General features: G+C 41.2%; 1 protein-coding gene across 4 annotated transcripts in view; it reads left to right on the plus strand.

The window, feature by feature from the left end:
• unc5db (unc-5 netrin receptor Db) overlaps positions 1 to 26,924 on the plus strand; it is a 282,084-nt gene that overhangs the window by 125,443 nt on the left and 129,717 nt on the right. For all 4 annotated transcript variants that reach the window (XM_049579875.1, XM_049579874.1, XM_049579877.1 and 1 more), the window contains one exon: positions 69 to 284. In XM_049579875.1, the coding sequence (XP_049435832.1) occupies positions 69 to 284 (216 nt within the window). The remainder of the gene's footprint in view (positions 1 to 68; positions 285 to 26,924) is intronic.

Genomic DNA, 26,924 nt, shown 5'->3' on the forward strand with positions numbered 1-26,924 from the left:
TAGCTATTGTTCATTTCTTGTAAAAAAAAAATGTGGGATGATGGAGTAACTGAGGTGTTGGTTTGCAGGTACCACAGGGGATGCTCAGCCTGATGCCCTACCTTCGGTGCAAGGCACCTTGCCGCACTTCATCCAGGAGCCAGAGGATGCGTATATCGTCAAGAGCAACCCCATTAAGCTGCACTGTCGAGCCGCACCCGCCTTACAGATCTTCTTCAAATGCAATGGAGAGTGGGTGCACCAGAATGAACACTTTTCCCAGGAGTATAAGGACCTCAACACTGGTAAGTTGAAGCTTTATGACCTACGTCCAGCCGGTGTTGATATGTAATGTAAGGGAAAATAAGGTTGTGCAGCCATCTGGTGATTCTGTATGATTAATAAAGGAGGGGTCACAGCTAGTGTTGGAATCCCGGAGCGGAGACGGTGGTTGATTGATTCTCATAAATTTATTCAGTTTTTCCAGGTAAAATCCCTGCAGGAACCTGGAATTTCTAGCTTGTGCTTACCTTTACCTTTTTACCTTGATGTGCTATGATTGTGGTAATGTCACTGGTTCAGCTACTCAGCTGCAGTAGCTTCCTCCAGTTGCTTACTACTAATTCCAACCATTGAGGCACAACATCTGTAAACACACCACGTCATTTCAACTAAACATCCAACCACAGCTTTGCTGTTCCTAAAAGAACAGAAACCATGTTTTCAATAGTTTCTTTACCTGCTGCTGCAGGTCAGTGTAGTGGCATTCCCAAGGACACTGGGGGCTCCATGGCCACCATGTTATAAATGCTGGCCCCTTTGGTGAAAGTAATTTGGGGCCAACATTACTATCTTCAAGAGGCTGTGGCACCCTTATTTTTTAATCTAGCTTGAAGGTAGTGGTAGTTTGTGAAGTTAGACAGTCTAAGGCATCTATTGGCACCAACCATGTTAACATAACTTGTTGGGAAGGGAGCTTAATAATGCACCAAAGTTAGGCTCAATCTTGGCGATGGAACAACTGGCATGGTCCCCCCTAAACTTGAGAAGGCTTGTTTCCAGTATTTTTTTTCTCCTTACAACCAATGTACTCTATGAAATTAGAACTGTATATGTGTCTTTTTAAGGGTAGATACGTAACACATTAAAACAGGATTGCTGTGGAACTCAAAATGTAAACTGTCTTTGCACATCAGATAATTAGCATTATTAGCTGTAAAAGAAGAAACCAGAGTGTATCATTGTGTGATTCTTTAACTCTGAACTAGCATAAGTGAATTCCTGAAATTTAGTTATGATTTTTGGTTTTGGTGTGCCACCCCAAGGTTTATGGTGGCCCAATCTGGACACCCTTATAAAAAAATTCTGAGGGCGCCCCTGGGTCAACAATGTTGAGATAGTCATATGCATCCATAGAATCATTCAGACTTTAGTAACTAGTAAGAGGATATTCTGAAAGCCAAAAGATTAAAAACATTCTATTTATTTGGCATTGTTTTTTTCCTTTCCAAAGTGCACTTTGAAGAAGTAGCAAATGCACATATAACAAAATTTGACTGAAACAAATAATGCTTCTCATTCATGAAACGTGAGCATAATGAATTTGAGAGGAAAGTGTTTGCAGAAGGAAGTTTAGGTGTATTTTGGCATTCATCAGGGTGTTTGTAGCTCCGATCTTTTTGCTTCTGACTGCTCATAAATAAGGAATGCACATAAATATTGCTTGTCATTATTAGATATTAGAAGTTTAATTTGCATTGTGCTTTGTTATGTTCACAATACGCAGATGCCCTTGGAACACATATGTTAAACATGACAAAAGATTAGAAATTTAACACATTTAGATGAATTAGTTGGCAATTAGCAGATTTAAGCTTCAGATTAAGTTTCTTAAAAATGTGAATGGGTTATTTAAATCGACTTAATACATGTGTTTTCTACATTTCTGGCCTCTCATTCTCACTTGAATCAAGAGAGAGAACCCTGATAGAGAAGTCTCTCCGATGATGCAAGCAATAGACTCGTCTGCAGCAGAGAGCTGTGACTGGGAAAAGCCTCCTGTAGCTGTTGTGTTTTTATGCATGTGTAACTATGTTTTTTGCATCGAGTTTCATATCGATATTTTTGTTTAACTTTTTGGATGGTTTCTAGAACAGAAGACGCAGAGTTAACGGCACCTGACACCTCCTTCCAGGCCTTTGATTAACCTATCCCTGTCACACCACTACTTACAGAAGAAAATAAAATGTTTTCCTCAATCCTACTTCATCTAAAATAACTTAAGCATCAGAGAAGTTATTCTTTTTCCGCTTTTACCTCATGTTTGCAGGTCGACAGGATGCACCTATCCATAGTAATTATCACTTGCTTATATGGTGGTCACTGGTTTTCCTGGGCGGAGATGTATGCTGTTTGCTAACTAATGGAAGTGTGCTGTCAATTTACAATTGATTGGCATTCATGAACATACACACGTGTCTACAATCAAATCCGGTGTAGGTTTTTAGTACCAAGGATGTTTATGTGCGAATCTACTCACGTTTACCAACATTTTATGAATGAGACCTAATTAATGTAAAAATCTCTATGTATTTATCTATTAAACAATTAATTTGGCTGTTGGAGCATATCCCTTTCTCCATTAAACTGAAATTACTTATAAAAAGCAGCATGTGAGAATTGATCTCTATAAGATCAAATATCTAAACTTGGTTGGACTAGCCTTGTCTGAAAGAGGTTACAGTGTTCACATGGGTTTCAGAGCTTAGGGAGGTACCTTTTTATTCACCTTTTAATTAATTTATGATTGTTAAATTTAAAAGAAAAAAGCATGTGATGAGAGAAATGTTTCAGTCCTGTCTGTTTCTCACTTAAATTCCTTGAATCCACTGAGGAAAAATTCCTTCACTGCTGAGAAGTTATTATTAGAGTGCAAGCATTGTTCTCTGTGTTAACACAGACTTTCACCTACAAGGTGAGAAGTGAAGTTCTAATTTAGCAGCAAAAAAGAGTAAGAAAGCATGTGTAATTAAGTAGCCTTGGAAAGTGTATGAAAGCCACAGGCTGTCATTATGTTTTCAGTTTGGTTTGTCTGTTTGTCAGCAGGATTACGTTTAAAACTATCAGCCCAATTTTCATGAAACTTGGTGAAAGGATGTAGCATGGACCAATGAAGAACCCATTCAATTTTGGAGCAGACCTGAGTAGGTGGTACACAAATTATGTTTCATTTTCGTTAACATTGCAATACAGGGCTTTTGGCCTTGGCAGAGGCCTAGTTCTTTATTTGCTACAAGTATATAATGCAATATTTTGTTCACTCACTGAAAACCAGAAGGATCTATCATCATGTATTAATGTAGCAGTTCACTCTGCATGTAGATGCTTTCAGGTTCTGACTACAGCTACTTAGACTGACCTTGAATAAGAATACCAGTGTGGCCTCAGATGGTTTAAGCCTAAAAGCCAACACAGGCAAAGCAGCTTCAGTAATCATAGCTGGCTCATGCAATATGTGCAGTATGTGCTCATTTTAAGCTCCTTGCAGTGCTAGATGGAGGGACATACTGCACCACATCAGCACAAATTCTGCTAGTTTCATGAGTCGCCACTCACAGAAATGTGCAGTACTGATTTCTAAATGCTTTTCCGTTATGATCTCATACGCTGAAATAGTGTTACACCTGTATAGTTCCTCCTGACTGCTGCTGAAAATAGTCATAAAACTGCAAGTTTATTTCACATTAAATATTTCAGCTCTTAAATAACATTTTTTAAGCTAATATTTAATTTAACTGCAGCTGCTGTAGAGTTCATGATCAGTGAGTAGGTGTTATGGGTCACCCTGCCTCAAAGAGCTTAGCCTGAAACAATGTCACGGGTGTGTGTGTGGAGAGTGGAGTTTCATTGAATTCTAGGAGGGAACACTGAATACTTTTTAGTTTGGAATGAAAATAGAAAAGTGAATACTGACACATTTAATTGCAAAATAGCCCACATTGGTACCAAGGGTTATTAGCCAAAGTGACCCCATCTGGTTTAAAGACCCTGAGAACTTGGTTTCTAAACTGACATATTTCTTGACAAAATTAAGTATTCATGACAAAATGAGCCACAAATAAAGTTTAAAAACATTCTCAGTTTTCGATTCAGATTTTAAGATTCAACAAAATAAAAGCAACCCCACAACTATCATCATATGATCCCACAGTGTTTATGTAGGATCCATTTCTGTACTCTAAGACGTTTACTGAGAAAATAGGTTTTCAGAGCCTTCAAGAAATCAAAATTCTTTACAGTCAGTGGTTGCCAACAGGTCTGATTCTGAGTGGATCACAAGTGAATTAACAGTTTTTACTGTGACTTGACATGGATCTCTTGTCAGAGGTTGTGTGATGTTGTTATTGTACCAAGAAACACGAAAGGGAGATCGCTGTTTGCTAGTGGTTTCCTATCATCAACTTTGGTTTCCTTTCCCAAAGGAAAGATTGCAGAAGCAAAAGGGTACTAAAAAATGATTGCCTTGTCGAGTGTGGCCTGACGAGGCTGGCTGCTAGTGCTAGCATCAGAGGCAGTGCTAGCTCGGACCTCCGGGTTCGTTGCTAAATGCTTTGCGTGGAGGTGATTTCAAGCTTCAAGTATTTCGATGGTATGAAAATTCCTTACTGCAGAAATTGCAGAGAACAGTGCTCCTGTCAACAGTTCCATCTGGGCATTTTTCATTCACTGGGCCAAGCAAGGTCTTCTTGTCTGCCCCCATCATGCAACAAAGCTACTGTGGCCGTCAGTTACACACCCTGTCAGAGGACACCACAGAATACGATTAATCAGCATTAACTTTTTTGACAAGTTATTTTTTCTGTAATTAATTAATAGAAATTAACGCGTTATTTTGACAGCCCTATTTAAAATATGATATTGTATTTTCACATGTATGAAATGTGCACCTGGTAAATATAGAATTTGTTGTTTTGGGTTGGCGGATCTTGTGAATGTATATGTAGATAGATATATATGTATGTATGTATGTATGTATATATATATATATATATATATATATATATATATATATATATGTGTGTGTGTGTGTGTGTGTGTGTGTGTGTATATGTATATATATATATATATATATATATATACAGTACAGGCCAAAAGTTTGGACACACCTTCTCATTCAATGCGTTTTCTTTATTTTCATGACTATTTACATTGTAGATTCTCACTGAAGGCATCAAAACTATGAATGAACACGTGGAGTTATGTGCTTAACAAAAAAAGATGAAATAACTGAAAACATGTTTTATATTCTAGTTTCTTCAAAATAGCCACCCTTTGCTCTGATTACTGCTTTGCACACTCTTGGCATTCTCTCCATGAGCTTCAAGAGGTAGTCACCTGAAATGGTTTCCACTTCACAGGTGTGCCTTATCAGGTTAATTAGTGGAATTTCTTGCTTTATCAATGGGGTTGGGACCATCAGTTGTGTTGTGCAGAAGTCAGGTTAATACACAGCCGACAGCCCTATTGGACAACTGTTAAAATTCATATTATGGCAAGAACCAATCAGCTAACTAAAGAAAACGAGTGGCCATCATTACTTTAAGAAATGAAGGTCAGTCAGTCCGGAAAATTGCAAAAACTTTAAATGTGTCCCCAAGTGGAGTCACAAAAACCATCAAGCGCTACAAACTAAACTGGCACATATGAGGACCGACCAAGAAAGGAAGACCAAGAGTCACCTCTGCTTCTGAGGATAAGTTCATCTGAGTCACCAGCCTCAGAAATCGCAAGTTAACAGCAGCTCAGATCAGAGACCAGATGAATGCCACACAGAGTTCTAGCAGCAGACCCATCTCTAGAACAACTGTTAAGAGGAGACTGCGCGAATCAGGCCTTCATGGTCAAATAGCTGCTAGGAAACCACTGCTAAGGAGAGGCAACAAGCAGAAGAGATTTGTTTGGGCCAAGAAACACAAGGAATGGACTTTAGACCAATGGAAATCTGTGCTTTGGTCTGATGAGTCCAAATTTGAGATCTTTGGTTCCAACCGCCGTGTCTTTGTGAGACGCAGAAAAGGTGAACGGATGGATTCCACATGCCTGGTTCCCACTGTGAAGCATGGAGGAGGAGGTGTGATGGTGTGGGGGTGTTTTGCTGGTGACACTGTTGGGGATTTATTCAAAATTGAAGGCACACTGAACCAGCATGGCTACCACAGCATCCTGCAGCGACATGCCATCCCATCCGGTTTGCGTTTAGTTGGACGATCATTTATTTTCAACAGGACAATGACCCTAAACACACCTCCAGGCTGTGTAAGGGCTATTTGACCAAGAAGGAGGGTGATGGAGTGCTGCGGCAGATGACCTGGCCTCCACAGTCACCGGACCTGAACCCAGTCGAGATGGTTTGGGGTGAGCTGGACCGCAGAGTGAAGGCAAAGGGGCCAACAAGTGCTAAACACCTCTGGGAACTCCTTCAAGACTGTTGGAAAACCATTTCAGGTGACTACCTCTTGAAGCTCATTGAGAGAATGCCAAGAGTGTGCAAAGCAGTAATCAGAGCAAAGGGTGGCTATTTTGAAGAAACTAGAATATAAAACATGTTTTCAGTTATTTCACCTTTTTTTGTTAAGTACATAACTCCACATGGGTTCATTCATAGTTGTGATGCCTTCAGTGAGAATCTACAATGTAAATAGTCATGAAAATAAAGAAAACGCATTGAATGAGAAGGTGTGTCCAAACTTTTGGCCTGTACTGTATATATACACAAATATATAATATATATATGTATACATCTTTGAGTTCCCCAACTTCATGGAAATACATGACTACATCACTAAAATAGCTCTTTAAAGCTTGCTCAACTTTATTAATAAAGACCTACGTAACAAGTCAGCAAGGCTTGAACATTGAACATGACTTTACCTGTTTTTATCTGTCTCATCAGTACACCTGCTTTATTGGCCTGTTGTTACCCTTATTAGGCATATTAAATGTTAGGCTGTGGAAATTAAATTACTTTTAGAAGCCTCAATAAACCTGCTTCTGTTTGAAATTCCATGGCAATGTTTTAATTGTTTTGAAAGCCTCAGATACACCTCCTAGTTACTTTTTTTTTTTTTTTTTGTTCATTGGGTTTCAGCCCCAGTGGCACTCTGTTTATTTTTTTAAGGTTTAGAAATTAAATAGAGTAGGACTTAAGTGACTCTATGTTTGGACCATAATCACTGAGGAGATGTGTGGACCCTGGGGCTAGACCAGCTGGAAACACTTAAAATAATGGATGAATACTGCTGTAGGTCTATATTCAATACATGTTCAGCTGATTCTGATATCAGTTTCAGGTTGAGGTTGAAATGTGAGGGAAGCAGTGGTGGGTCATACCAATGAAGTCCCATTAGCTTTTGTCAGGTGGAAGCGTGTTTATTAGAGGGCCTGACTGAGGCCTCCTGAAGGGATTTCTGGCAAACAACAGAGGCAATGTGACACCTCGGCTGGAATACTCTGTGATTAGAGGCTGTGAGAGAGCCGTCGTTCTTGTATTCATGAAGGTCCCTCCACAGGAAAGAGGCTTTAATTGCTTTTGGAAGTTCATTATAGTGTGATTGCTGTGCTGTGAAATTGTCGTAAGCTTGATAATGGCAAAATGAAATTTGGAACTTCAGTTGTTTGCTGTTCTGTGTGCCAAGGAAAAATGCGAGGGAAAGGTAACTTGGTGGTATTCGTCAGCTCACTTTATATGCCGCATCAACACCCAGCATCCAGCAGGAGGGAAGCTAATCAGTGGATTTGACAGATATGAGTGAGAAACTATTCTGAAAACCTGTTTTGCCTCAAGGCGACAACACGCAGCTGCTGTGTTAGCAAACCGTCAAAGAACAATCTGAAATTTATGGTTCTAAAATTAAAGCAAGGCAATGGAACTTCTCAGAATAACAAGTAATATACCCTTCCTCTTACAATTTCAAAGTTATATTAAGAAGTAAAACACAAACACACACATACACACACCTTAATTTAATAGACCAAAGAGCTTTGCTGCCATGGCTGTCTGGGTTGACCACTAGCTCATGCTGGCTAATGTTAGGGAATGTTAGCAAGCTTAAGATAGAAACACACTAAATGGTGAGACGGTATCTGCTACCTCATCTGTCAAGTACCTCGGTTGTACTTTTGAAAGCAGTTTGGATGGTAACATTATGGCTTCCAAAGTTCTTGGCAAGGTCTCTGGACTCACTAAATTTTTAGCAAGAACCTCCAGATTGCTTGACAGGGAGTCAATGTTAATTTTAGCTAACTCTTTAATTTTAAGTCATTTTGATTTCGCCAGTACCTCTTGGTTTGAGAGTTTAACTAAACTTCTCAAAGGCAAGCTCCAGGCTGCCCAAAACAGGCTTATGAGGGTGATTTTAGGTCTGGATCCCCGGTCACACATAGGTAGGAGCCATTTTAAAGAACTCAACTGGCTTCCAGTTGAAGCGAGAGTCACTTTATCTAGGCTGGGTATGGTACATAAGATCATTTATGGTGCTGTCCCTGCTTTTTTAAGAAATTATTTTCAACATGTTAGGGAAGTACACAGTATCTCTACAAGAGCCAGTGTTGCTGATGTGCGCTTGTATAAGTTTAACTCTCTTATCGGTAAGGGATCCTTTTCTTACATTGGGGCTTTTCAATGGAACGGCTTGGATTTGGTTATTAAATTAGCCTCTAATTTAAGACGGTTCAAATTTCTTACAAAAGATTGGCTTTTGGAAAAGGTTCCTATGTGAAAATTGCCTCAGCTATTGAAGATGTATTTGTCTCTAATATGATTGTTCCCTTCGTTTCTTTATTGTGACCATGGTTGTGTATGTTTTTGTATGGTTTTATTGATGGAGCTTTAACCACCGCACATGTGGGTTGCCACCTTGTATGTATGAGGACCACAATGGAAATAAGTCCTGGACTTTATTGTGTTTTTATCCTTGATTGTGTTAGCCAACGTGCATGGGTAATATGTACTCTTGTGTTTTATGCAATCTAATAAAACCAAACCAAACCAAACCACTGCTGCTGTGTAACTGACAGTAATCTGTTAGTTTGCTGATTTAATAACTCTTCCTACTTGTGCTACAGTTACAATATGTTCCATGTCACCATGTCACCAGTCCAGTCACCAGAAGAAAATGTTGGAATTTTAAATTTCTGTTAAAACACAAATATTTTACATTTATATGTTTCATACATTTCATATGAAGGTTTACAGAGTGACCTCGTATATGAGCTGACTTTGTCATCTGTAGGTGGAGGATGGCGTGGTGCTTGCCAAGCTGCAGACCACTGTTGGAGACCAACAAACAGTGAAACCGGTTTTGATTTTGCAAGTTATTACTGTGCTTCCAGCAGCTCGTCAAACCCCAAACTTTGCTGTTTTTTAGTGACCCATAGCTGTTTTCCCAGCAGCTTTTCAGACCCCAAACAATGGAATGTCTTAGCATCCTGAAGCTGTTTTTCCAGTGGTTTTCAGCCTTTGAAAAGGGTAGTTTTTGTACAACCTGTAACTTTTTTTCCAGCAGCTTTTCAACCTCCACACAGATTTTTTTAGCCACAAGTGGCTGTTTTTCCAGCAGCTTTTCAGCACCATAAGTTAGGCGTTTTTATAGGGTCCTACTGCTGTTTTACAGTGGCTTTTAAGGCCACAAACATGAGTGTTTTTGAAGAGAGCTTGCACTTTGTTTCTTGTGGCTATCTGGGCCCCAAATGTGGATGTTTTTTTGCGACCAACGGCAGTTTGCTTTTAGGGACCCTTTGCTGTTATTCCAGGGAAGATAATTACACAAAAAGCGGTTGGTCTAATATTGGGCCCTCAAATGTGGGTATTTAAAGCCGAAACATCTTGTTTCAGTTTATTTGCTAAATAATAATGTGCCAATGTAACGTATCTATGGCTTGCAGAAATGTAAAATGCCAACATTTTTTCTGGTGATTGGGTTACCAGATAAACTTACCGATTATTTTAGCAAAAATTAGTACAATCTCTTTTTAAAATCTTGTAATTTGTAATTACACTAATTAGAAACACATCTGTTTATTTACTGCTTTTGTGTAGACAAAATTGAGCACTGATTTAAGTAACATTAAAGCAGTATTAATAGATTTCTGTGAATGGGGGCAGGGGAACAATCACACTGGCACTGACAGTATACCTCCTATGGTTATGGTGATGGTGTTAGCAAACAGTTGCCTATTTACACATGCAGAAGATACTAGGAGCATTGGCATTCGCTTGAAGCTGTGTAACATGGACTTACCAAAAACATTTATTCTATTCATCTATTAACATTCCTGTTTCCATGCTGCAGAAGATAGTGTGATTAATGACTGAGATGCCTCCTCCACAGCATCACCGTTTCCCTCCAGTATTCAACCTCCAACCTGATCTTTCTGTCAAGATGCTACTGTCATACCCCTGTGGGTATCTTTGTGCAAATACGGGAATTAAACAGTGCTTTGAGTCATGAGTTTCAACATATGAAGAAGTGCATGCCAGTTTGTAAATGGACTCTATTGTACCACAAAATAAAAAAAATAAAAAACACAAAGGGATAGTGTTTAGTCTTAAAGTGTTGGTAAATAATGGCAATAATGGCTGATTTGGTCATAGCAGACATTTAAAGATGTCTTGGCAGGGAAAGCATGTGTGTAATTAATGACATAAATAAGGAGACATTCCATTTAGGTTTACCAGTACCAAGGCTCTGGCATTGTGCATGCTGGATCCCTGTCAAGGCTCACGGTAACACTCAATGGAACTGAGACATCGTTAATGTTACTAGTCACACCTGTGCTTTTCATGCTGTGCGCTATGAAAAGGCCTATTGTTGGAAGAAGGAGCTTAAATGTCATTATTATTATTGGATTATTGGAGTGCATGTAAATGTAACTAATACAGAATGAGACCAAGCAGTGAGCCACAATTAAGTGACAATGTTGAATGCTCCAAATTTAAAAGATAAATAACATGTTTAAACTGTATAAATGTAAAATAAAGGGTTAGATACCCATTTAAAATAGCCAGTACCATGCCTCAGTCTTTCAGAAAAATGAATAAAAACTACATGGTGAGACAGAAGCTAGCCTGAGGGTGGGACTTTTCTTTTTAAATGACCACAGGCATGGCTGTTGGTGAACTAACGCCATCACCAAATGCTGTGAAGCAACAGCAGCAACTGCCTGTTATCTTTACCTCAGGCTGGGTAGACAGATTAGATAGACTGCTCCTCAGAAAGACAGACTACTCAAAATTAGTTACAGTTGCTGGGGCTTAAAGCTGACCAGCTGAGGGAAGAGGAGTGGGACTAACACCACAGTATGAATAAACATATTGTTGCTTTAAAACCATGCAATGTGAAGCTGATTACATTTTGTTGTTTAGTGAGTAAAGATTAATGTGCATGACTAATACTGAAATGAGTGAGTGCTTACAGTCTTAGCATCGTGGATGCAATACATTTTTTTTTCAATTGCATTATATAATTGGAAGCAGGAAAACACATTGCATAGGTCTGTTACACAAGGACAGCTGTGAACATGAGTGTCAGAACATGCCTTCAGTATACTATTGAACAGCTGTTGCAGTGGATACATAGAGAATAAGGGCTCTAGTTTCCCAGCGCAGGAGGCGCAGGGTGACGAACCCCGCGCAGAGCTAGTTTCGAGCAGCACAACCCAAGGCGTGCTCAGTTTGGTAGTTTGGCAGACCGAGGTGCACTGAGATGGGTGTGGCGGCGCAGCAGGAGGAGGTGTCGACAGATCCAGCTTATAGTTTCGTGCCAAAAGGCTTCGCCGAAGGTGCGCTCAAAGCTCGCCAGCTGAAACCAGGTCTACTGTCAGCACAGGTGGAGCGCAGCCGGTGTAAGCCGAAGTTTGGCTGACCAGCGGACAGTGCGCACACGTCACCAAAACCTCACAGGCAGGTCTCCAGAATGTCAGGCACATTAACGATGCAATAAATACCCCCCCAAAAAAACACTATTCAATGCAACTATCTGCAATCAGCACATAAATGTATCTCTATATCGACTGTCCCGTCACATCTGATGTCAGATCAAAGGGGATGGGCACCGTTTGGCACATTTGGCACGCGTAATGGAAACCCAACCTGATTTGATTAACACAGCTGCAAACTAATGAGTTCACATCCCTCTCAGCCAACCACAAACAGCCACAGCATCAGATAGGGAGTATATATTCAGCATCTGTCATCTTAGAAAAGTCAAAAGAAAAGAAACAGAGTGAGACTGCGAAAGAGATCTCAATCTCAATCTGACCCGAGCCTGAGAGAGTTATGACCAAGCCTGACCCGTTCCCGACATGCATTCTGTTATTATGTCTCTGCACCAGCGATAGCAGTGGCCTGAAGCATTATCCCTTCAGTTAGTGCGTCCGTCCTGTTCTTGTGAATGCAGTATCTCAAGAATAGGAAGGACACGCAAACTGAAAAGATAATGCCTATAGGGAATTCCTTTAAATTTGGCACAACCACGACTTGGACCCATCGATAAACTGATTAGATTTTGGTGGACATAGGTCAAAGGTCAAGGTCACTGTGACCTGGTTTGGCTCATTTTTGTCAACATGATATCTCAACAACACCTTGAAAGTATTCCTTCAAATTTGGTACAAATGCCGGCTTGGACTCAATGATGATTTGTTTTTGGTGGTCAAAGGACAAAGTCACTATGACCTTATGTCTGTCTCATTCTATTAAATGTGATGGCTCAAGAACGCCTTAAGGCAGTTTCCTCAAATTTGGCACAAATTTCCATTTAGACTCTTGGGAGCCCACCCTGAAACCATGATGACTGTATAGCTCTTCTGTGGGAAGATGTGCGTGATGCATCCACGTTTTAGAATATGTAACTTCTTTGCAGCCACGTCTATTTTTGAACCATTGTCAACTGTCATTGCTACAAAGGAGTTGGGACAAACATGGATATAAACTGCAACCTGACTGGTTCAGGGTGCCATACAGGCAGCAAAAGTATTTGCAATGTTAAGATATAGTGGAGTAATGGTGTCCTGAACAGAGGATAGGTTGCTCTATACTCTGTGTGTTCCGTGTGTTTTCTTCTGGTAAGCTGGTCAGGCTGCGCATGTATGTTAGTGTATGTGTGTATGTCTATGGCTAGCTCATCGCTGCTGGTTTGCACTGCACTCATGCAACGGTAACTGGGGATATCGGGTTCCCTCTGACCCCCACCCTCCCGGTTAACACCATTAGCTTTGTCAGCACTGTTGCCGTTGTTAGGCACTTTTTATGGAGTTAGCACTGTTAGCTGCAAGCTACAAGCTCTGCCACCTCAATGTTGAGAACTGTCTTCAGACAACTTATACACTGTGAATTTTGCATACAGCCCCTTTAATGCAATTTAACTTGTGTGTGTGTGACAGCTAAACAATTACTAGTTAATGCAAATTTATTTCCTCTTCCTTCAGTTGAGCTCATCACAGATCATAAATTTGATGCATATTTCATATTCATTGACTCAAATTAGGCACGGCTTGTTCATCAGTATTCCCACGTCAGTAAGTGCCTGCTGCCATTGCCGCTCTTCACACACTGACAGCCCACCCACCCCTCCTTTTCTTAACCTGCTTCATTACCATTGCCACTACACTACCTCCCATTCCCGTTTAAGGGAGTTGAAAAATTACGAGCCATTTTACCTCAACTTACTCTGTCTCTGCGTACCAACTGGGCACCTCTCACTACAATCAACACACTTAACTGCCTGTGGTGCTGCCAGGCCAATTGAAATCTCCTTGCTATCTGCTGGCCCAAGTGGATTAGCAATTAAAAGAGCCTCAGGATGTCCTCGCCATAGCTGCTGGCATAGGCTCGCCTTATATCAGTACTAAACACAAAACCATAGATAAAGGCAAGCTTAACGGGAAGGCTTTGTCCTGGCTCAGTAATAGACAGCAACATTGTGTATTGGATTAGAACGGCTAATCAGAGAAGGAGATCAGTGAAGAATTGGAATGTTATTGATTAGGACATGGGCCCTCAATGCCACCAGGAGCCTCTGATAGCATCTCTTATTTACCAACTACCCTGATGAATCACTATGCGCTGATAAAGCTGACACTGCCCTTGAGTTCCCCAGCAGCAGACACGAAGAGCAGACTGTGTATATCTGCACTGTGTGCTGTACAACACCTGAGGACAGGCAATCCTGCAAAGTGTGTGCATGGATATTGATTGCATTTTTATAGATTATTCCAGAAAAGAAGAAAAGAAGAAAAGAAAAAAAAAAAACATTGTCAGTAGCTGTTTGCAGATTAAATACTATCAAGTACATTTGAATGTCACTCAAAGGCCTAAATGTGATCAGAAATTAAAGGACATATACACAATTTTTCTTGTGATTGTAAACTTCAGGTTTTAGTGTGGATGTCTCAACACTTATATCGAGACTTGCCATTTTCAAACAACATTCAGCAAATACAGGAAGAAATCAATCATAGACAAAAAAGAGATACCTTTTCTTCCACCCACAGTAGCCTCACTGGACCAGAATGCAATGCAGCTTCAAGGCAATTGGCATTTTGAGCAAGGACCAGGCTGCAGACACACCCCAGTGTTCACAGAGTGTTCACCTCATGAGCAACAAGATATTTATTTGTTCACAAACCCCTGTGAGATTGAAGGCAACAATCTCACAACCCTTGTTGGAAGGCATTCTGGGAAATGTAGAAGTGGGGTAGAGGTAGATGAGGCAGTTTGAGGGAAAATGATGATGCATAACATTGTAAGAGGATGGGAGGGTGGATTTTTCCTCTAAGACAAGACTGATCTGTTCTCACCAATCTTGGCACATTAAACTGAAAGCTTTGCTGTCGACTCCAGAGTTGGGTGAAGTACAGAAGGTTTAGTTGGACTCTTTCCCAGTAATAAAGTTCTCATCAGGTCAGTCAGACATATTGTAGCAGCTTCACAATGCTGAGAGATGACTGGGATGAGATATGCAGAGGATAGGAATCAAGATAATTTCCTTTATGCACGGCAATACTCCGTGCAGCTCGATGCAATTATGAGAATATCCTGATGAAGTCTCTAGTAATTGCCTTCTTGTTATTAAAATGTTTCACCCACCTATTTTCATGCGAACTAAGCCGTATTGAATTACAAAAGCTGACCGGCAATGGCGAAATTAGATAAAATGTCCACAAAAGGCTTTATGCAGGCTTGAAGCTAAGCGTTTTATATCTGTGAAGACCTTATAGAAATTGTGATGGAAATGCATTGTCCAATAAATAATGACCAAGGCTTGGCACTGCTGGCTCAATTTCAGTGCACTGTGCAGCAGTTTGAACATGCCTTTGAATATTAAAAATATCTTTAAAATAAGTCCATCACATTGTCACAGATGAAGCTGGTTTATGAGCCATACAAAGCAGGTAGGTAAAAAAAAAAATTAACCTGATGATGGCGCTAGATGAAAAGTGAAGGGATCAGCAAAATGATTACAATTTATCTTGGGGGCCGGGAGGTTGGGTGCAATGAATGTCTGGTGTAAATTTCATGACAATCCATCATGGAGCTGTCAAGGCATGTCACTTAACATCACAAATATCAGTGTCATGGTGGCACCAAAGAATCACCAGAGTCATCAGAATTAATGGTCTGGAAACCATGAGTATGTGTATTCCAAATTCTGTGCCAAGCTGAGTTAAAATCAGTCAATATATTGGCTGTGCCAATCCATCAGTCCGGCCTCTAATATCAATAGGCTGTACACACTTCGATTATTTGAAGACTTGTTAAGGAACATGTACTTACAAACTGTACAAAACAGTAAATGTGGCCATTCTGATGTCACCCATTGGTTTTTTAGACACCCGTTTCAAAGCCTTGACTTTGGCATTTTGAGATGTGACCATATTTGGACAAGAGGATAAAGATAACCCTAACACTATCTGCTAACTTGGTAAGTAGATAATGTGCATTTACAGCTATGGTTAACGGTTATAATACTTACTCAGTAGTTTTCAGTAACCATTTATTCTGTTAGAGGTCGTGAGAGGCTGGAGCCTATCCCAGCTGACATCGGGTGAGAGGCAGGGTACACCCTGAACAGGTCACCAGACTATCACAGGGCTGACACATAGAGACAAAGAACCATTCACGCTTACATTCACACATATGGGCAATTTTAGGGTCACCAATTAACCTAACCTGCATGTCTTTGGATTGTGGGAGGAAGCTGGAGTACACGCAGAAAACCCACTCTGACACATGGAGAACAACATGCAAACTCCGCACAGAAGGGCTCCCCCACCCCGGGGTTCGAACTCCACACCCTGGATTAAAACCGGGATCCCTCTTGCTGTAAAATGATAATGCTGACCACTGGATCACCATGCCGCCCTAGTACCTCTGCTAATGCTAATATTTGCGTATTAAAAACAGGCTTAAATCCAGTAAGACAAAATGAACCTTGCTGAAAGACTGAATATCCGACTCCTTAGAGGTTCTTTTAGCCCAGCTAGATGGTGAACAAGACTTTTTTAAGGCGACCAAAATATTACATTAACTTTCATGAACTGAAAACACACTAAAATAGTGACAGCTATGACTACGCCTATACTATGTGAATCTGGGGTTACAACATGGTAACGTTACCTAACCAGCATTGACACTGTGGTAGCGGCACCCACTTGTCACTCACAGCAGCCCAACCTTAATTATACATAACTTTGAGTCTTAATAACATTTAAACAGGTGATTATATAAAAATTCACCCTCTGTACAGTTGTCATGAACAGGAAATTAGCTAGACCCAAACTGTTTTTGTACCTGGCTGTAAACATTTAACACTGAAGCATTTTAACATGGGGCACTATGAGGATTGACTCAGGGAACTGGGGTTTTTGATACATCTGTGTTGGCTTTATTTTTCAGCCCTGGAGATTTCTGCTTGATTATACCACTTAAGTACAAAATCAAATAAAAGTGGTCCTTTGTTATATCCTAATATTGTGGTCTTTGCCTTGTAGAGCCCCGGTGTAAAAATCTAGTTTTAAGACCATGATTATTTAAGTCAATTATGTGCTCACATGTGGCATATCTCTGAATAACACTACCCATCCAACCATTATCTGTAACCACTTTTACTTTCCAGGGTGGGGGGAGGTTAGAGCTGATCTCAGCTGGTACACCCTGTACAGGTCACCAGGCAATCACAGGGCTGATGCACAGACAGACAACCCTTCTTGCTCACATTTACACCTACTGGACATGTTTGAGTCAGCAATTAACCTAACTTGTCTTTGGATGTGAAAGGAAGCTGGAGAGCTCAGAGAAAACCCATGCTAATGCAGGGAATAAATGAATAAAGTTATGTTTTGTGTTTCAGAATAACTGACACAAGAAAACCTGAACTATTATTTCAGCGAAGGATTAGTGGATAATTTCTGTATGTAATAATGAAGCTACTGAAGCTCTGTAGTTGGGATCAGTAGTGGCGCAACAACAAATTTATGTCCCGGGGCCCCTAAGCATGTTCATCAGGTCATGGTCCTTGATAGGTTTCAGCTGCAAGTCTCAAGTCAAGTCACTATATGTATTTGGCCATTAGCTGGCACTAAATTACTAAATTCAAACATTCTTTTATGTTTCTCGACTGCATAAAATGTAAGAACAATCAGCAGTTTCTAAGGAACAGCCTGCCCAATTTTCAAAAGATTTCTTTGCTGATGTTTTTTGACATTTGGGAAGTTTTCTGACTTTTCAGCACTTTCTAAATCATTTGCTTCACAGTTGAATAAAAACAGTGACAGGTGCTTTCATTAAAATCATATTCAGAGTATTTATGATGCGTATGATGCCAGTCACTTCATCAAAGGGCTGTTTGGACACATTATTAGTCAAGTGAATCTGTCTGTTGAAGCCCGGATAAGCTGGTACAGCTGTCTAATTTTTACAGCCATCATTCATGCCTAGTCTACTAACAACTCTGCTGATAGCTATCTGAGACATGAGAGCGAGAGAAAAAAAGAACCTATATGAAAAGAATATTACCAAGGCTTAGACCAATATGAGATTAGGATTTGACTCAACAGTGTTTGGGGTGTCAGTCTGTAAAGCCTGTAATGGAATCTGCCTCACCCTGCCATGAGGAGCTGCAGCCAAAGAATTTCATTAGCCTGTCATTTAGTGGGGAGTTCAAGTGTCCCATGATGATCACAAGAATGAAAACCTGCAGGAGAATATACAGAATATTGTCAGGTTCAATCTACAGTTACTGCTGTGAAACACCTGGACACACTTATTAAACATGAATAGTAATGGAGTGTTCAGATTGAACATGATGCAAAATGTCCCTTTATGGTGGGGAGCTACAAGGAGGACAGCACCCATTTATTTTCTAGGAAACAAGTGAATCACCTCTCAAAGAACTGGAGTATAGAAGGCAATGCAGAATAGATGTTTGCAAATGAAAGCAAAATTCTGCTTAAAGGTCCAATCATTTATTAAAATATGGACAGAAATTGAGCATAGGGTTAGATCAAGCAGGACACGTTGTCAAGCTCAGCTCACATCCCAGCTTCATCAGTTGATCTCAAACATTCCAATCAGCTGATAGAGCAGCTGACTGATGGAAGTCAGCTGATAAATTACATGATTCTGTTCTATGCCACCAACTGGCAAATCTTAGTCAGGGCACCCTATTCAAACTGCTTTGGCCTGCCTGCTGCTTCTGCAAGCCGCTTTGCAACCTGCCTAAACCCCAGCTCCTCATGTTATGTTGTGTCTGACTTATCAGTGTCATTTCTTTGTCATCAATGCTTGCTCTGTTCTGTTCCTGGGGTTCCTTTGCTGCTGCTCTCCCTGCCTTAGGCTTTCTGCGTAGGCGCATGGAAGGGCAGGAAGGCTTGCTCTCTCTGCCTTAAAGCTTTCCACGTAGCCACGCAGAAGGGCGGAGAGGTGTGCTCTCTCCACCTTAGGCTTTCCACGCAGGTGTGTGGAAGGGCAGAAGTGTGCTCTGTCTTAAGGCTTTCCACATAAGTGCATGGAAGGGTGGAGAGGTGTACTCTCTCCACCTTAGACTTTCTGCATAGGCCTAGGAAAGGCAGAGAGGCACCAAAACAGAGCCATACTGTTAAATATAATACTGCAAATGGAAATAAAGTAAATTCATTTTTTGACTAAAGGGGTCCTGACTGAAATAATAGTACTGTGGGGAAAATATCTTTTGAACAAATGGTCATTACAGCAGACTTTGGGGTGCCTCTTAGACATAACACTGTAGTTTCAAACAGTTTCAAATAAATACTGTATGTGGCATAATTTGCAAATGGTTGCTTGCTTACATGGCTTGCTAACACAGAAGCATAAAGTTAATGAGAGGTATCGCAATTTTTTCACCTCTAGTTGTTATTAACTGTTATTCAAGAAAAGTGAGCACTGGACAGTTGTACTGGCTGTACAGACTTTAGCTGTAGCTAACTTTCAGCGTACACACCTGCTTGTTGGCTTCAATTTGCATGGATGCTTCGGTTTTCATCGTTTAGACAAGTGATTCCCCACTGGTGGGTCAGGGGTCCATTCTAAATGGACTGCATGTGACTTACGAACATCAGCTTTGTAAAAAACACATTTCATTTTAAGTACAGTGAAGCACAGAGCTTTTATTTTTAAGTGCAATTTCTTGCTGTACAGTGAGTGAGTAATGAACAGCAACTTATAGAAAACTAGCTTGAGACATGGCCAGATGCAAGTATGACACTGAATATATTAAACTGTGTGGACCTTGAACTAATGACTATGGAGAAATCTGGACTTCATGGCTGCACCAGTAGGGAACCACTGTTGTTGACCAAATTTATGCACATAACTGCCGCCTTGCATCTTTTTATTAATTTTATATGTAATTGTACCACCTCTAAAATGTAATTTGCTTCACAGGTAGCAGGTAGTGTACAGTGATTATATCAGAGCTTTTTCCCAAAGAAAAAAACAATGACCTGAAAGACGCTAAAGTGCTCAGTAGAGCTACGGGGGACTATACTTTCAGATGATAGCTCTGTCACTGCAAGTGAATGGTTTTACATTAACAAAATCTACATCAGTTAAACATGGAAATAGCTTAATCAGGTAAAAAAACAAAACAAAATAAGGGTAAGTAATTAGAGCTCATGCACATAAAAGAGTGACAGTCTACTAAATAAAATGCTAAAATTATGACCTCCAGTTTATGATCAATATACCGCAAGGTGAAAACAAATTAATCTTCAAAACAGCCTATCTGCACCTCTTCAGACTTCTGTTTGATGTTACTTTCTGTAATGCAAACCAAGAATTTCACCTGATTAAAATTCATGTCAGCCTCAGGAGATTAGTAAACTGAGTGTAGGTGGGTTTTTCTCAACTCCATCCCCTGAAGTAAACTCCGTCCTATTTCCTATTGTGAAGAAACCCTTAGCACTTCCTCCCACGGTTGCCATGAAAACTTCTCTGTCTCACTGAATCTGGGAGACGCTCAGCGGGGCGCCTGCGGGGATAGCAGAATGATCCCCTGGGTGTAAACTGGTCCCCTCCCACCCATATGTCCTGGGCAGCGGGGGGAGCCGTCACTCATCTGCGCCACCTCTCTTGGCGCTTCCCTAATCATGATTACTGCCTCCAACCTGGGAGTGCGAGAGGAAATCAGCATCCACCTGACTCTATCAGGAGGAAACTCTTTATCCTTGTTTGTTCTAAAAGAGGAGACGTGTTTATGCTGTTAGGACTCGCGCATTCTCCTTTATGTGATTTTAATTGAGGCAGTTAAGCCTCCCTTGGAGGAATCTGGCTATTAAGCACTTGGAGTTGCACACAAACATGTTCCCCGTATAGTATCCTGGTGTTCAATAATTACCGATGAATCCGTAGGAAAGAGAAGGGGAGAAAAAAATCATTGACCTTTCTTTCCAGCATCTGTGGAGTGTGAATGTTATCATCGGTGAGCAGCGGGCGGACAAAGCTTGCGCCTTCATACACTGCAGAAGCCGTATCACGTCTGTGTGTATGTTTGAGTGGGTGTGGGTTGTTAGTAATTATCTGTGTGTACATATTGCCACGTGGGGTATGTGAGTTACTGTGCATTGTGTGTGTAGCTCAGCCATCTGGGTATGTGTATAATTTGTTATTTGTACTGCCTCTATTGGTATTGCATGTACACATATGTACATAATAAGACCGTGTTTGTGTGTAAGGGTGTGTATAATGTATGTGTATGCTTGATACAAGGATGTTTGAGTATGTGTGCTGAAGCGTGTATTTGTATGTGTTGGTGCATATAATGTTTATAGTGCGTGTGTGTCTTTGCATATTGAGGAAGGTACATGTGTGTGTGTTGGTCTGTGTGTGTGTGTGTGTGTGTGTGTGTGTGTGGAGTTTGTAGACCTGACTAAAGCAGATAAACGGCCTCAGTCCTCACCTGCCAAGTAGCCCAGGGGGCCTTGTTGGAGCTTTGTTGTGTGTGCATGTGTGTGTGTGTGTTTGTGTGTTTGTGTGCTTGCGTGCGGTCAGGATGAGGTTGCCGGGCAGACAGAGGGTTGGGCTCGGCAGTGACACCTTACCACCTTTCTAGCTACTCTACTGCCGCAGCCTCACCTCGCTTTTCCAGCACGGCGCGTATATCCCAGGCTGAAACATAATGGCCTCTAAAGCTGGGATTGATGTTATCTTTGCCCCGGGGTTGCTTTGTGAGCCAGTTAATGGGGTTGTTAACCGAATGTGGCCCGGACAATACACCTCACACACACACACACATAGACACACACCCCTTTTCCATCACTGCAGACTCCTGGAGGGAAAGGAGGGGTTATAACTTCTCTTTTTCCTAGATATGATTTTATTTAGCCTTACCGCATGTTTGGTGCTACGGCTGAAAACTAGGCTGTAAAGGTTTTATTTTTTATTTTTTTTATTTTTTATTTATTTTATTTTTTTTATGAGAGAGAAAGGAACCCTTTGTCGCTGCTGATGAGTCAGCGGATTCGGCTATAATACCAGAGCCGTCACAGGAGTATCGATGTATGCACTAGTGTTTTTATTTTCAATTTTGACCCTTGAGGAGGTGCTCTGCGACACTTACACAAGAAAGTGAAGCTCCAGAACAACTCTACGAGCTGCTCAGTGCCGCATGACTTCAGCAGGACAAAGTTCAGGCAAAGAACGCTTTTTATTTTCACCCTTATTTGATAGTTTACAGTGTCGAGATAGACAGGAGCTTGGGGAGAGAGAGAGGAGGGTATGACATACAATAAAGATTCAAACCATAGATGTTATGCAGGATGTGTCTTAATAATAAGGCTACCAGAGTGTCCTTAAGGATCACTGCTTTCTATCCATCCATCCATCCATCCATCCATCCATTGCCTCTCATCAAGGTTCTAGTGACAACAGATTAAGCAAGGTAGCTCACCAAAGCCACCTCCTCAAGCTCTTCTTGTGGGACCCTGAGGCATTCCCATGTCATATTGGAAATATATTATTCTTGTTCTTTGTCTGTCCACCCAGTGTGTCCACCCAGTTGGACATGCCTGTATTACTTCCACAGGGATGCACTCTGAAGGCAAGTGAACACAGCCCTGGCATAGGACTTTTGGTATCTTTGACCTCATTCTTTCAGTCATGACTCAAAGCTCATGATTATGTGAGTAACTGTTGGATTGACTGGTAAATCCAGACTTTCAGACTCAGCACAGATGTGTACATTTATTTAATGCACCATCTTACCCTTGCTCATGAACAAAATCTCAAGATACTCCTTCACTCAGGACAGTGACTCCCTCCCAACCTAAAAGGAGCAATCCATCATTTACCAGACGACTCCAGTGGCCCAAGAAGTGGAAGTTCCCACCCTCATCCTGCTTCACAATCAGTTCCAATGTACTCCTGCCTCTTGTACCTAGCAGAACACATCAAATGCAAAATGCAGAGATGCACCCGAGTCCCCTTACTAGACTACTCTAGTTTCTCTTACTAGATCCTAAAGCCCACTTAGATTACATTTAAAGGGATACTTTGCCGATTTTCATCCAGCTTTGTGTTATAACAATGTTGGTAGTATGTGTCAATGAAGTATAGGTAAATAATTTACTCCATTTTACTCCATGCTCATCTCCCAGTGAAATGCGTCATTCAGATTTTTGCTGGCTCTGGGGCTGTTGCTGGAACAACAGATTGTACTTCCTCATTTGCGTATGCCTGTCAACATCATGGCCACAAAAAGTGTAGAACTAACCTGGAAATCCAGATGCCCTGCCCTTAGCAAATTCGAATTTGCTCTGCACGGGGATCTGGCCCCTCCGAGCAGAGCCCTGTGAATCGCAATCGGACCAATCAGATCAGTCTATCTGACAGAGGCGGGCTCTGGGCTGGCGTAACATGATGATGACAGCGCTGCGTCATAGGAGTCTAAAAGTAAACAGCCAAGATGGCAGCTGCCGAAGGACCGCGTCCATTCAGTTTAGCTTTGGAAGGAACGCTAAGCCAACTACACTTATCTTTTTCCTTGAGAGAGGAACAGAAGACTGCCCAAGGAGCCTTTGCTTCCAGGAAGGACGTTTTTGCCGTTTTGCCGACGGGATACGGCAAATAATATATCAGTAGCCTCACTGCTCGGCAAACCCATGGGGCTTACTGCAATGAATATGTCACCCTGTTTTTTGCTCTGATTGGCCATCGTGCTATCCAATTGCGTGCGGCGGCATTCAATATGCCTCAGTTAGTGCCACCCCTTGGGTAGGAAGGGTCTATCAGTGAGGGCTAGTGTAGAGGTTTGCCAGGTTGCCTATTTCTTACTTAGAATGTTTTGAGACACACATTTACTTTACCGCTGTACTGTAATATTAGATTGTTTGTTACTAGCCAGCTGCTGTATTCTTTTTTAGAAGTCCCAGGCAAAATCAACTCCCATTATGTCACTATTGTCATCATTGGTCTGGTGTTGCGCAGTGCATTCTGGTGGTTGTAGGTGGTTGTAGGTTTTCTACATGTTGAGCAAAAGCAAATGCCATAGCCCTCTCTGTTTTCTCTGGTCATGTAGCACAAATTAGTATTTGCATATTTCTACTGCATAGATAACCCAGCTCTGCAAAAAGACCATCCTTCCAGCAGTTAAGTACATTTTTAACCTGCAGAGAACCTGCACACACTTGTCACTCCAGTTATACATGGACACATGGCTAGTAAAAATTGCCCCAATACACCCAACCATAGGTTGACTCTTTTCTTCTCTGCTCATCTGGTAGTGCCGTGCCACAGCAATGCAACACAGCGACTTTCACTTGCAGAGAAAATTAAGCAAAACCAAGTGTAATTTAAACTAAGTCAGATCCAAAACACAAAGGAGCATAGTCCTAATGATTAGAATTAATGTGCTCAATATGGTGTTGTAAAACACATTTTAGAGTTCACCCGAAGCAGAAACAGAATAGGGACAAATACAGAAAAATAAACTAAACACCCGCCCCTATCACCACCACTGCTGAATCCAGTTACAGCAAAAAATACAGAAGTTAGTGATGACTTTTCACTTGAGTGGGCTGACCTGTTATATCAATCTGCATTTATTTTCCCATCTAGACACAGATAGAGGAGTACAAAACAACTTTTTCTTGTTCTTGTTCTCGTTTATGAGCCACTGTAGTTCTAATTGCTGCTGCTTCCCACCATCGCTGCATAGTCTCACTACTGTTCTCACCGTCTCATAACATTGCAAGATGTGTCAGTTGTTAGCGGTATGTTTTGGGTTTGTCAGGCTTGATTTCACATTTTGCAGGCTTGAAATTGGGTATCATTTCAAGGAGACATGGTTGTGGGTTGGGACTGTCTCTGGTTACAGAGCTAAGAAGTGGGCACAGGGCCTAATGGAGTTGGGAGATAAAAGTTTCTCTTTTCTGGAAGGAGTAAGAAATGATGTGCTATCAAATATCCTTTCCCAAAAAGATAGGTGAAATGGACTCTAATGGCTCTATGCACATGCGCATATCTGTGTGTATGTCTGTCCCCGGGCTCATGATGTGTGAGCCAGTTTTTCTGGTATGCAATATGAATGTGGGCAGAGTGAAATGGTGACTAATTTGGGGATTCATTTTGAACAAAGCCTCAGTACTTTAAGTGCTCCGGTTACTAAACAGAAGGGAGAATTGTCAGAGCAGTACCTGCAGGATTCTCCTGTCAGCATTAAGTCCTAGTGTGGAAATCAGCTCCACTTGGCGAGCTGGAGCGGACGTAATGAGACCCTGATGGAGGTTGACGCTAATGTGCTAATGCTGTTCTGAGATCTTAAGTGTAGTGTCCTCAGCTCTACTTGAAGAATTCAGCTGTGCTTCTTACAGCATGTGTAGGTGGCATACAAGTGCAGACAATCACATGGGCAAGGCAAGGCAGATAAAACAGAATGCTTTTAGTTATTATTAGGTTTTGCCAGGTTTTTCAGTGTCAAGATATTTTCTATTAATGAAGCACAGTATGTGAAAATGAAGATGATGCATGACAATGGAAGTTCTTCTTTGAAAATCGGAGTCACAAGTAAAATCTAAGATAAACTGTAGAGAATCATATTCTAGGCACTATCCCGTTGGATTTTAGCTTTAAGGTAAAGCGCGTCCAGTGAACCGTATCACATCGAGACAAAAATGTATTATATGTGGATATTTTAATAATGGTTAGTGATAGTGGAAAATATGTTATTATGATGTTAATGTGGTTTTGAACACTTGCAACTCACCTTGATCGGGCATGACCAGTGCCCGCTTGGTCAGTCTTTAGAAATTACTGGACCTGGAATCAGACTTCTCTGTCACCAGTAAGCCGTTATCTTGTGCCGCAGAGCACTATGAGCCTCCGCCGCATTCCTGTCTGTGACCCCCGCTCAACCCACAACCTCCAGGATTCGCCTTTCCTTTCTGCTGCTGGTTGAAACGTGATGATAGGGGCGCCCCAGCGCCCACTCCACTAACTTGACGTGGAAATGAGCGGTAGTCTAGAAAACTGGCAAGTTTTTTTTGCGCTCGCACGCCCTCACATAGATTGCACCCTGGGCGGTCGCCCACATTGCCCATAGCAAAAACTGTCCCTGGACACAGCTGGCAGAAATGGTCGAAGCACATAAAAAACCCACATGCAATTCAAAATTTTCCATGGGCCACTGGCAGGTGTGTGTTTTTGTTTTACACACCAAACTCATTTTTTACCCACCATTGGCGCTTGGCGGGTGTTAATTTTACGCCCTGGCCACAGCACATAAACAATGCATGCTAATAATTGCTGTCCATGTTTGGTTTTGTATAAGAACATGTGACAGTTGCTACTCCCACAACATTTGTGTCATCTGCCTGCAGAGCTCCAGAGGTTACTGATCAGTGGTTGTGCGTGTTGGTGAAAACAGTCATTATGTGTGGTTTGTCCAGTCTTTGTAGGTTTCACTTAGCATTTAGGTTTGTCTCAGGCTTAAAGCAACACAATGTCAAAGGTTCTGCTTCTGGTGCCATTTCAGCAAGGGATGAAAAGGTGTAGTCTGTAAGAGTATTTATTGTTACACTACCTTGTAAACAGAATCCTATAAAATTTAGATCTTAAAAACAATTTTAATTAAAAAATGAATCAAGATTCAGTACAATTGGACTTGAATTTGAAAGCGTATTGTAAGTAATGATGTCATAGTAAGTAAATGGACACAATTAGAGTGCTGTTGGAAAGCAATACATGTTCAGGTTATGTACATGTAACAGTATGAAGGATGTGTACTGAAAAACATCATTAGAAATACATAACTAATGTAACATGTGGCAACATGTTGAGCTCTTGATAAATAAAATGGTGGGATTTCAGTTTCAGTTCAGCATGCAGACATACAGTGCAGCAGACCACTACAACCAGTGGAGATGAAAGCATAGCA

The sequence above is a fragment of the Epinephelus fuscoguttatus genome, linkage group LG6 (assembly GCF_011397635.1).
Source record: "Epinephelus fuscoguttatus linkage group LG6, E.fuscoguttatus.final_Chr_v1".
In the NCBI taxonomy this organism is placed as follows: Eukaryota; Metazoa; Chordata; class Actinopteri; order Perciformes; family Serranidae; genus Epinephelus; species Epinephelus fuscoguttatus.